At 53.3% G+C, this 12211-nt stretch overlaps 1 protein-coding gene across 4 annotated transcripts; it reads left to right on the forward strand.

Moving 5' to 3' along the window:
- The first annotated feature begins 1778 nt into the window (after positions 1–1778).
- On the forward strand, positions 1779–11637 carry Slc11a1 (solute carrier family 11 member 1). 4 transcript variants are annotated; one of them, XM_060368629.1, is made up of 16 exons: positions 1826–1931; positions 2162–2240; positions 2337–2470; positions 3377–3499; positions 3760–3879; positions 5303–5409; positions 5766–5836; positions 6146–6213; positions 6365–6520; positions 7750–7908; positions 9316–9405; positions 9499–9618; positions 9882–10031; positions 10350–10423; positions 10861–11014; positions 11114–11637. In XM_060368629.1, the coding sequence occupies exons 2-16, from the start codon at positions 2234–2236 to the stop codon at positions 11228–11230; spliced, it is 1650 nt and encodes a 549-aa protein (XP_060224612.1). In that variant the 5' UTR covers positions 1826–1931; positions 2162–2233; the 3' UTR covers positions 11231–11637. The 4 variants fall into 4 exon arrangements, with proteins under 4 accessions (XP_021520095.1, XP_021520103.1, XP_021520109.1 ...); XM_021664420.2 differs by lacking the exon at positions 2162–2240 and having other exon boundaries at positions 1779–1931; XM_021664428.2 differs by lacking the exon at positions 2162–2240 and having other exon boundaries at positions 1779–1931; positions 10861–10984.
- The last annotated feature ends 574 nt before the right edge of the window (positions 11638–12211 follow it).

A 12211-nucleotide genomic window follows, 5' to 3' on the forward strand; every position in this document is an offset into this window, starting at 1 on the left:
TGTGTAATGCGGCTCAGCTTTGCTGGATCTTTCAAGCAGCTGTGCTAGTTTCACGAGTTTCGGTGTTTCCATTTACATACAGTTGTGCCAATATATAAAAAGACATGAATGGGCTGTGGCACATACCCTAAATAACAGCACTTGATAGGCAGAGGCAGGCAGAGTTTGAGGCCAGTCAGGTCTACAGAGTAAGGCCCAGAACAGACAGGACACAGAAAAACCCTGTCTCAAACAAACCAAAAAGGCAGGCATGGCTGCACAGTTGGAATTTGGAGACAGGCGGATGCTGAGGCCAGCCAGCTTGACGAAACAATTAATTTCCCCTTTCATCGAGTGACCTGGTCTCAAGGTAGGAAGACAGAAAGCGATAGAGGATCCGGGCTCCATATGAGTGTGCGATGGTGCACAGTCAACACACTCACAGGCATATCCCACACATACCCACAGACCCATCATTCCCAGGACTCTCTCTCTCTCTCTCTCTCTCTCTCTCACACACACACACACACACACACACACACACACACACACACACAAAGCAAGCGTGTCACACACAGATAATGATAAAAGGCAAGTGTGGCCCGGAGGACTGTGAGTGTGAGCCAGCCTGGGCTCACAGACCCTGTCTTGAAAACCCAAGGGCTGAAGCTACCGGCCAACAGTAGAACACTTGCCCGGTGGGTGCCAGGCCCCCGTGGAACACGCGGTCCTCCGGCCTTAGCCTTTGGAGTACTGGGCTCTGAGGCATGCGCTACCACATTGAACTAATGGGTACGCTTCTGAAAGCGACTTTTTTTTTTTTTTTTTAAACCTAAGCATGCACTGCCAGCAGTCCACCGATTAACTTACTTCCCTTCTACTGGTTTTACTTTGCATGTTGAGACAGACGGGGTCTTGCTAGGTTGTTGGGGCCTTAAACTCTGCCTGCAGCCCAGGCGAACTTTGAACTTTTCACTTAGTATCATTTCCTGAAGTCTTACGCATGTTACTCTTTGTACTAGTACTTTGTTTCCGCTTTATTGTCACTAAGTGATTCACTTGCCTGTTGATGGACAGCGGGGGTCAGTCCAGCTTCTGGCTGTTACAAATCATGTTGCTGTGGACTTCAAGTGGCAGTTTTTGTTTGGACATACATTCAATTTCTCTGGGGCAGATAAATGTCCAGGAGTTCATTCCATGGTACGGACACAGCATGCACCCATGACAGGGCCTGGGAAGTCTTTTCCTCTGAGACCCTCACAGGTCCACAGCAGAGGAGGACTCTCCCTCCCTCCTTCCCTCTCATTAAGTCAGTCAGCTTGAACTTCAGACTGAGATGAAAGTCCTGACAGTGTGGGAGTCTGTATGTATGTGCGTGCCTGTGCGTGTGTGTGTGTTTGTGCATAGGTATGTGTTTTGTGTGTGTTTTGTGTGTGTGTGCTTTGTGTGTTTGTGTGTATGTTTTTTTTGTGTGTATGTGCTTGTTTTGTGTATGTGCTTTGTGTGTGTGTTTTGTGTGTATATGTGCATGTGTAGTGTTTTGTGTGTGTGTGTGTGTGAAACATCCATGAGATATGAACATCAGTACCCAAATGGCAGGAAATGCCTGAAATCAGAGGTAATTTTGGAAGCAAAGAACCTGGGGTACCTGGCCGGAGGCCGGAAGTATCACAGAGCCTCAGGTAGCTAGGAGAAGAACAAGGGTCAAAGGTGTGGGTTACCAGCCCCTTCCGCCAAAACTGGCCACTTCTGCCTTTGGTGAGCGTTTCGAAACAGGGAGTGTGTGAAATTGTGAGTGTGCACGTGGTGATGTGGAGATGGCAAGGATGAGAAGGGTGTGGGTTCCCCGCTCTTACTCACTTGTACCAGCAGCCACTGAAGGGGACAGATTGAGACGCTGCCAGGCCTACTGCTCACACAGACTGTACCTGACACCCGTGTCCTCATGACTCGTGAGTGTCGACCTCTGGGGACCTTATGTGATTCAAGTAGGGGGAGATTTGAGGTGGCAAGAAAGACGTGTGGTCTCTGTGGGGGCTCCAGTGTGCCAGACATCCTGGAGTCAGGCACTTCTATGGATTAAGGCTGATGGAGGGGGCAGAGCATGGGGCCCGAGCAGCTGGGCTGGGGGCCTCGGCTTACCCTTCTCTGGGCCTCACGTCTCACAAATCTCCTGACTCAGGGGATTTGGATTGGAGAAGTTCTGTGCTCACTGGGAGGGAAGTGATTCTGGAAGCCTCCACTTGACACACAGATGAAAGGTCCAGTGGAGGGGGTGGAGGTCCTGGGAGGAGGGAGGTAGCTTGAATCCTAGGCTCTTGAAAGTCACCCACCTGGCATCCTGGGGTCCCTCACAGGTGACAAGAGCCCCCAGAGGCTGAGCAAGCCCAGTTATGGCTCCATTCCCAGCCTGCCGGTCCCAGGACCTCATCAAGCACCTTCCCAGGAAACCTACTTGAGTGAGAAGATTCCCATCCCCAGCACAGAGCAGGTAGGAATGTGGGAATGTCTTGGGAGCTTCCTGGCTCTATCAGATCCTCTGAGATCTTGCAGGCTGCAGAGGGGGCCATCTTCTGTGGCCACGACAGTGATTAACTGGGGTGCTCTGTAGTTATTTGGGAAAAAAAAATCAAATTATTCACAAGAGGACCTTAGCCTTTCCGTGAGGGTGAAGAGCCTGGAGACTATTTTAGCACTAGAAACAGGCACCACATGAGTAAAAAGTACACATGGGTAAAGAGAAGCCCCAGGCTGGTTCTGGGATGCTGTCCAGTCTTGCCATACTCTTTGTAATACATTTATTTATTTTATTTATATGTGCATGTTTGTGTGTGCATGTGTAGGTGTGTCCATGCTACAACATGCATGTGGAGGTCAGGTGACATGTTGTGGGAGTCGGTTCTCTCCTGTGTGAGTTCCAAGCTTGGTGGCAAGTGCCTTTACCCTCCGGGCCTGTTCTGGGTCCCCATTGCTACAACCTAGGCAGATTCCTAGGCTGACAGGCCAAACCCTGATATAGGGTTGACTGACTGAGACTTTGGTGGTCCCCGGAGAGAAGAGATGGTGGTGTGAGAAGGTTCTGGGGAGGGAGGAGCTGGCATAGGGATGTTTAACCACACCCGAGGTCCCTCTCCTGGGACTCTAAGGCAAGCCTGAAAGAGGCAGACAAGGTCACGTGCTGGCCAACCACAGAGGCTGCAGAACATGATCCATCCAAAAAGCAGAGCCACGGTGACTCAGCACACCCCACCGGTTCCTCAGGGTAGAGGGTGGCACAGGCTAGGTGATGGAGGACAGGGCTGGCCAGCCTGACTGAAGACGCCTGCCAAGTTCAGAGGATGGCCAAGGCTGACCGCAGGCACCTAAGACTGATACCTGATCCTGTTTACACCCCCAGGGCACTTTCAGCCTGAGGAAGCTGTGGGCGTTCACAGGGCCTGGTTTCCTCATGAGCATCGCTTTCCTCGACCCAGGGAACATTGAGTCGGACCTTCAGGCTGGTGCTGTGGCTGGATTCAAAGTACTGAGTCTGAGCCTCCATGCTGCCTTTGTGGGGAGGGGGAGGTCTTGGCTAACACAGTGAAGACCCCAGTTCTCCATAGCAAGCCGCCTGGGTGGTTTTCCTGAGAATAAGGATTAAGTTCAAGCGGGGTGGGAAAAGGTCCCCAGGGAAGCCCCCTCCAGAAAGGAGGCTCCGTGGGTGGGTGGTAGGTGATCTTCCCACCATTCCCTGTCTGAGAGGTGCCGCTTTGGCTGAGGGTCTCCTCTGCTTCCTCACAGTTGCTCTGGGTGCTGCTATGGGCCACGGTGCTAGGCTTGCTCTGCCAGCGGCTGGCTGCCCGGCTAGGCGTGGTGACGGGCAAAGACTTGGGTGAGGTCTGCCATCTCTACTACCCTAAGGTGAGCTGGGAAGAGTCGGAGGGGTCGTGGACACGAAGCACCTATAGGTCTCACACGCTGAGCAGCTGTTCATAGCTTCCAGAATGAAATAAACACAGCAGCAGCTCCCAGGCATTCCAAGTCCAGCTGGCAGGTGAAAAACACAGCTCTGATCCGCAGCACACAGAGGGGCCCTGGGCGAGTCGCTGCTGGGCCGGAGACCTCGGGGTGTTGTTGGTATCTAATCAAGAGCACCAAAATTACACCGTGAGATAATCTAAAGGGATTTCTGTTTTATCGAGTCATTTACTTGTTGTTTTTTTTTTTTTTTCTTTTTCTTTCCACAATTGGAGATTAAACCCAGGAGCTCCTGACCATTGAAGTATTATCTCCAGCCCTTTCCAAATTTAATCCTTTCAGGTGTCAGAAGGCCTGGAGGCTCCAGGGCAAAAGGTGTCACCTCTCAAAAGCTGACAACCCCCTCCCCCACACCATAGGAACCCCAAAGCAGCCATTTGCTTCCAGAATCTTGCAGCCCCTGCCTCCATGACCATGAGAACCACTGGAGCCTGAAGCCTAGTGTTCTCACTAACGTCACTGCCAAACATGTCAGTAGGAGCAGGAGGTTCCTCTTTCGTCCATCTGAATTAGTTTCTGTCTGAGGCAACACAGTCCAGGAAGCTGAGGAGATTATTATTATTTATGGTTTGGGTTTTTTGTTTTGTTATTGTTGTTGTTTTTCAAGACAGCGTTTCTCTGTGTAGCCGTGGCTGTCTTGGTCTCCCTTTGCATCCCAGGCTGGCCTTGAAATCACAGAGATCCACCTGCCTCTGCCTCCCTGAGTGCTGGGATTAAAGGCACGTGTCATCACACCCAGTTACACAAACCTGAGAGACACAAAAATACCATAGCGTGTCTTTGTTTGTTTGTTGTTGTTTTGTTGTTGTTGTTGTTGTTGTTGTTTTAAGACAGGGTTTCTTGGGCTGGAGAGACAGATCAGTGAGTGGGTTAAGAGCACTGTCTGTTCTTCCAGAGGTCCTGAGTTCAATTCCCAGCAAATGCATGGTGGCTTACAACCACCGCTGGGATTTGATGCCCTCTTCTGGCATGGAGGTGTGCATGCAGGTAGAGCATTCGTATAGGTAAAATAAAAAAAAAATAAATCTAAAAAAATAAAAATAAAAAGTCAGGGTTTCTTTGTGTGGCCTTGGCTTTCCTGGAACTCACTCAGTAGACCAAGCTGGCCTGTAGCTCACAGAGACCTGCCTGCCCCCGCCTCTGGAATGCCGGGATTAAAGGTGTGTGCGCCACCTCCGCTTGGCAGCCCTGTGGTAAAGGCAGCTGGCAAATGTAAAAGCACCGTGCAGAGCACTGAAAGGCAAGTGAAGAGTGAAATACCGAACATCCAGCCTTCTTCCAGGAAAGCCGCATCTCCTCCCCACAGGTGCCCCGCATCCTCCTCTGGCTGACCATCGAGCTAGCCATCGTGGGCTCAGACATGCAGGAGGTCATCGGCACGGCTATCTCCTTCAATCTGCTCTCAGCCGGACGGTATCATGCTAGGGAGCCACCTCAGTCCAAAGCTGGAGGGAGCTACTGTTTACTCCCCAGGCCAAGGACCTCCCCCCCCACTCATGTTCACATCATTACCCCAGGAGTCTATTTCTTAGAATGTAAGGTGACTCGGGTAGAGTCACACACTTGTGAGCACAGGCCAGAGCTCCCTGCCACCCCTGCTCCCCTACCTGATTTTGCCCCTCCTGGGCAAAATCTTGCCCTGCAAGTTTCACACACCCCACAATCCCCTCACCCCAGCTGTCCAGGCCACGTGGGTTTCTGCCCCCTCACTGAGGGTGGGAAGTCCAGATCTGAACAGGGGCGGGCTGACCTGGCTTGTGTGGTTTCAGCATCCCCCTGTGGGGGGGCGTCCTGATCACCATCCTGGACACGTTCTTCTTCCTCTTCCTGGATAACTATGGTGAGAGAAAGCCCCCTCTTCTTGGGGGATGAGGGTGGGTTACTGTTTGTCCTCAGGGAGCCCTGCCTCCTCCCAGGACTGTGGGTGTCCCTTACTCCAGCGGTGTGGGTTGAGCAAGTTACTCTGGCTTCCGTTTTCATCTTCTATAACTTGGGAAAGAACAGCCTGGATGTCACGGGGCTGTGGTGACGTTTCAAAGAGAAAAATGTTATGTTAAGACCTTGGCCCAGTGCTGGGGACAAACGGCTCAAAACAGCCACTCGAAAATGTGACGGGTTTGGGGTTTGCTTATATTCTTTGTGCCCCTAGGATTGCGCAAGCTGGAAGCTTTCTTTGGATTCCTTATCACCATTATGGCTTTGACCTTTGGTTATGAGGTGGGAAATGAGAACTACACCCCTTCCCCCAAGCTCATCTCGTTCCTTTCCTCCTGGGCAGCCCGAGGGTGTAGCTCCTTGCCTGCCTGCCTTCGGGGATGGGGTGGAGGGGAGGATGCCTTTGTCGGGCTGACCAAGTTCCTTCCAACAGTATGTGGTAGCACGTCCATCTCAGGGAGAGCTTCTTCGGGGCCTGTTCCTGCCCTCCTGCCCGGGCTGTGGTCAGCCTGAGCTGCTGCAGGCCGTGGGCATTGTTGGCGCCATCATCATGCCCCACAACATCTACCTGCACTCAGCCTTGGTCAAGGTGAGCAGAGTGGAGGGAGGGAGGAGGAGCCCATTTCTGAGCCTGGACTCCTGCCTCAGAGGGCTTCCTTGAGCATTTCAGAGAAGGATGGAGTCGTTCTCTGTTTAATAGGTCTGAGGTAAATGACCAGAAATCAGCCGAGGCCTTGTCCTCCTAGAAACATCTGCATCCTAGTGTAGGGAGAACAGACAAGGAAGGAATTGTGAATGGCAGAAGGTACTCACGAAGAAACAAACCAAAAAGTCTGGTGGATAGACTGAAGGTTGGGTGTTGTGGTAGTAATGAAAATGAGTGTAGGGATATAGATTGTTATTATTTGCCCTAAAATTATTGTGGAGGTATCATTTAACCCGCTATCACAAATAATAAGACACGGACACTTGTTTGATTTTCTGATTGCCTCTTTACCTTGGGCCGGGCAGATAGTTCTACCTGAGCTGTCTCAATATCCTCCCCATTCACCTCCTAGCCCCCATCCAATGCCATCCGCTATAACCATCCTCATCTGGGCAACCTTCCATCCGTGATCTTATAAATACTTGCTTATATTTTCATCCTGGTGTTTTCTCCATCCCCGCCATCCTGAGAGTCCTTCCTCCCGGCCCACGTGGTTCCTTCTTCATGCTAACCCACGGTGGTGTCCTCCTTCCTCCTCTCTTCCCAGCCACCCATCTCCCATGATTCTCTTGAACTCAAAGCCCAGGAACCTTAATCATGCCGTTCTCATTTTGCCCTGACCATGTATAGGCCTTTAATCACCCAATCAGGTATGATGTTTTCACAACCAGGATACATTCATCCAGGCAGTAACCAGATCCTGAGGGCCAGTAATTAGCATCAGACCAACAGATAACAGTTGGGAGATGGCATCGAAAACAGGGAGGACAGCAAATGGCAAGAGCAAAGGTCCCAAGGCAGAAATGAACTGGACACGTTTGAAATGAAGCACGTGGGATAAAGAAGGGGGTAGCATATCAGGGCTGAATTAGAGGGGAGCCTCAAAGGTCAGGTCTTCCTTCAGTCATGTAGTTGGTCACTGTGGACCAGACCTCTGGCCAGGACAATGGTGTAGGAAGAGAGCAGATGATCTGAAACAGATTATCACATAGGGGTACTGTGGTTCCAGGAACTGTGATTCAGAGAAAACCTAGGTATAGATGTGGGGGGTAGGGGGACATTGGGGACCTCTGAGAGACTCTGGTCCTCCCCTTCACCTCTGACCTCACCAGTCTAGAGAGGTAGACAGAACCCGCCGGGAGGACGTTCGAGAAGCCAACATGTACTTCCTGATTGAGGCCACCATCGCCCTGTCCGTGTCCTTCATCATCAACCTCTTCGTCATGGCTGTTTTTGGTCAGGCCTTCTACCAGCAAACCAACGACAGAGCGGTGAGCCACGCTGTTCCTGTGAACCAGCCGGGTCTGCGTCCTCCATCCCCATCTGCCCACCAGCTTTGCCAGGGACTCCAGGTCACGGGGCCGGACTCTGGCTCTAGGGTCTCCTCTGTCCTGATCGTCTCAGGTCCCAGAAGACAGGTGCCAATCACTTTGAGATGTCACTTTAGTACCAGGCCTCACCTAAGGGACCCTGGGTAAACGGAGCAACTCCTGCACCTTGCTCCTGCATGTACTGAACACGGGGAAGATGGGAAGGCACAGGAAGCCAGCCCGCTCACCCATGGGTGCTCAGGGAGGAGCCGAGTTGGAATAGTGCAGGGAAGCAGCTGCAGGGTGACTGGGGCTAGGGGCAGGGTCCCTGCAGGACCTCCACAGTTGTGTTCCCTCTAGAAGCAGGAGCTGAGCAGTTCCTCCAGGCCCTCTGGGGTCTGCCCTTGTGTTTGCAGCCTCCAGGAGCCGTTCTCCATTACCGGGCTTTCACAGTCCTAGGCAGGGCCATGCACTTGCTAAAGGCTGAGCCTTGTGTGTGTGTGTGTGTGTGTGTGTGTGTGTGTGTGTGGTGTTTGTTGTGTGGGTAGCAAATGGGATTCTCCTAACCATGGCATTTGGGAGGCCTTGCTATATGTCCTGAGTGTGTGAGTATATCCCTACCAAACACGAGTGGAAAAGACTCTGCTGCCGCTGCCACCGCCTTAGACCTGTTTTCAAGCTCCTGTGACGGAAGGGCTCTCTGATGGAGAGGGAGCTGTGGGAATGTCGTGGTCACGCCAGCTCTTACTGGTTCCTGAGACTGGAAGCCCAGTTCTCACCTGAAGCTGCATTTTAAACACAACAAATTCCCAATAAGAGAAATAAAAACAAGCTGAGCATAGTGGTGCATACCTTGAATCCCAGCCCTTGGGAGGCAGAGGCAGACAGATTTCTGTGAGTTCAAGGCCAGCCTGGTCCTCACAGGGAGTTCCAGGACAGACCCGGCTACATAGAGTTACTTTGTCTCTTTTGTCTGGAAAAAAAGAAAAGGAAAGGGTTGGGGATTTAGCTCAGTGGTAGAGTGCTTGCCTGGCAAGCGCTAAGGCCCTGGGTTGGGTCCTCAGTTCTGGAAAAAAAAAAAAGGAAAACAAAGCAAGCAAAAAAAAACATTATTAGCAAAGAGTGTCTAGTCAGATTTAGGACCTCAGGAGTTTTTGGGTTTTGTTTGTTTTGAGACAGGGTTTCTCTGAGTAGACCAGGCTAGCCTTAAACTCAGAGATCCACCTGCCTCTGCCTAGCGCTGGGATTAAAGGCATGTGCCAACACCACCCAGCTGGGCCTCAGGTTTTTAACTCGCTTTGGGGCCTGGCTGGGATTTTCCTAAAGTGATGTTGATCCACCTCCCTCCAACCGACTCCCCGCCCACAGTACAACATCTGTGCCAACAGCAGCCTCCACAACTACGCCAACATCTTCCCCAGGGACAATCAGACAGTGTCGGTGGATATTTACCAAGGAGTAAGTGCCTTCGGGCCGGATTTTGGCCACGCCTTGTCGGGGTGGAGCCTCTACTGGGCGGGGCCTCTGCCTCACCACGCCCCCTCCGTCTAGGGCGTGATCCTAGGCTGTCTCTTTGGCCCTGCTGCCCTCTACATCTGGGCAGTAGGTCTCCTGGCAGCTGGGCAGAGTTCTACTATGACCGGCACCTACGCAGGACAGTTCGTGATGGAGGTGGGTATTGAGGCCCCATTGGCCAAGGACGGCAGACACACGGCCGGAGGCTTTGCCGAGAGGCGGATGACAGAATTCTCAAAAGCTGTTGCGTTTTCAGCAACCAGCTAGTTCTGGCAATCTTCCCTCTCCCCGTTCATCATTTCTCCACCAACAAGAGTCAGAGCTGGCCCCATTTCCAAGACGGACAAATGGGGGGGGTGCTGACAAATGAGGGGAGGCTGCTGGCCGCACGCCCCATCAGGGTGCACGCTCCCACCCAGGGCTTCCTGAAGCTGCGGTGGTCTCGCTTCGCCCGCGTCCTCCTCACTCGCTCTTGCGCCATCCTGCCCACGGTGCTGGTGGCCGTCTTCCGCGACCTGAGGGACCTGTCGGGCCTCAATGACCTGCTCAACGTTCTTCAGAGTCTGCTGGTGAGACCCGCGGTCCAATAAGGCGCACAGCAGCCACCCTCCCCAGCTCCCCACCATGAAAAAGCCCTCCAGGTTTTGCTCTGAACCCTCACGGGATCCTACAGCCGCCCTAAAAAGCAAGAGTCCCCAATGTCCCCATTTCCCAGATGGGGAAACTGATGCACTAGGTTAGTTGACTGGACGTTGAGCTGGCATTCCACACTCCAGCAGTCTGAGGAGAGGACTAGTTCCGGCCACCACCCCCACCCCCACCCCCACCCCCACCCCACCCCCCCGCAAAGCAGGGCCCTCAGCCTCCGTCTCCACCGCTGTCCACAGCTGCCCTTTGCTGTGCTGCCCATCTTGACCTTCACCAGCATGCCAGCCGTCATGCAGGAATTCGCCAACGGCCGGTAAGTCCTCCCTGCCCAAACCGCTCTCCATACTCCCAACCACACAGAGGCAGGAACAGCTGTTATGGCCACCACCCCATGAAACCCAGGGCCCCCAAGGCCTTAAAGAACTTGCCCAGGGCCACACGGGAACCAAGACATGTCTTGGGGGCTGTTTCTAGAGCCTGGGGCTCGCCTTCACCATGCCCCTGCCCTCCACATCCTGCCAGTGTGGAGCCTGAAGACCCCTCCACACACACCCTCCACACACACACACAGACACACACAAGTGGCCAATGGGGTTTGTCTGCTCTAGAGCACACAGGCCAGGGAAGGTAGCTTGGTTCCCTGTCTCCGGCTCTGGGCTAGCCAGGGTTCCTAGGGGGTGGGGGTGGGTGGAGGCCATCCAGGTGGTCCAGCTTCAGCCAGCCAGCCCTGAGGATCCATTGCTTTCCCAGGTTGAGCAAAGCCATCACCTCCTTCATCATGGCGCTGGTCTGTGCCATCAACCTCTACTTTGTGGTCAGCTACCTGCCCAGCCTTCCGCACCCTGCCTACTTTGGCCTTGTAGCTGTACTGGCTGTGGGTTACTTGGCTCTTACTGCTTACCTGGTACTGGGGGGCAGCCAAGGGAGAAGGCGGGCGGGAGAGGAAGCTGCGTGGGGCTTCCCGGGAGCTCCGGCCTCTCCTCCACTCATGGTCCTTTCCCAGGCCTGGACGTGTTGCATCGCCCACGGAGCCACCTTTCTGACCCACAGCTCCCACCGGCACTTCCTGTACGGGCTCCCTAAGGAGGAGCAGGAAGATGCGGTGAGCCCTGGGTGGTGAGAGCCACACACTGGCGCTCCGGATCCAGCAAGCACAGAGGCACCGGGGACGGGAACAGAGCAAGGCAGATGGAGGGCCGCCTCCCGTCCTGCTGGATTGCAGGTTTCCAGTTTAGACAAGCGCTTTACCTCAGAGTAAAGTGTGCTAGGGACCACACCCATCTCACCACAACCCAGAAGACTTAAAAACACAGGGCTTGGGGCTAGAGAGACGGCTCAGTTGTTAGGGACACTCCGCTGCTCTTCTGGAAGACCTGGGATCGATTCCCAGCACCAACCTGGCGGCTTTCAAGGGACTGTGACTCCAGTTTCCGGACATCCAGTGCCCTCTTCTGGCCTTTTCAGCTGGCGCACGGACAAACATGCAGGCAAACCGCCTGTATACATGAAAATTACTTAAAAACAAAAGTGTCTGATGCTTGGTTCCTAAAAGATATCCAAAAACTAGTTTTTTGGCGCAATCCAGCACGGAGTAGGGCCAGGCTGAGGAAGCAGAACGGTGGGCTAGTACCTACCAGACCACTTCAATCAGAACAATTTTATTTTTTTTCCTAGAGCTGAGGACCGAACCCAGGGCCTTTGGCTCTACCACTGAGCCAAATCCCCAACCCCTCACTCCAGCACTTGGCAGGTGGAAGCAGATAACTGAACCGGTAGCTCCCTCGGTTCCAAGGCTCTGGAAAAATCTAAACGACAAATGCCCCAAAACGACTGATGAGCTCTTTCTCTTGAACCTGCAATCCATTCCCCACGCAGTAAAATCTAGAAACGGTTCCTGTTCTTTCAGGAGTCAGGCCGTTAAGAGCCCAAAAGTCTGTGCCTTCGAGGCCCAGTTCATTTGCCTTCTCCGCAGGGAACTGGGCTGACCAACTCCCACTCCCACGCTCGCTCTTGGGGTTCCCTGAACTTGACTCTCAGCTCCCCCTAGGGGCAGGGACTCTCCCGACCGTACGCACTCCGGGTGAGCCCTAGTCCTCCTCGG

This window comes from Meriones unguiculatus, chromosome 15 (assembly GCF_030254825.1).
Source record: "Meriones unguiculatus strain TT.TT164.6M chromosome 15, Bangor_MerUng_6.1, whole genome shotgun sequence".
NCBI lineage: Eukaryota > Metazoa > Chordata > Mammalia > Rodentia > Muridae > Meriones > Meriones unguiculatus.

Coding starts and splice junctions, on each gene's coding strand:
- Slc11a1 (XM_021664420.2), top strand. Junction 2,471..3,376: donor CCATCCCCAGCACAGAGCAG/GTAGGAATGTGG, acceptor TTACACCCCCAG/GGCACTTTCAGCCTGAGGAA. Junction 5,410..5,765: donor AATCTGCTCTCAGCCGGACG/GTATCATGCTAG, acceptor GTGTGGTTTCAG/CATCCCCCTGTGGGGGGGCG.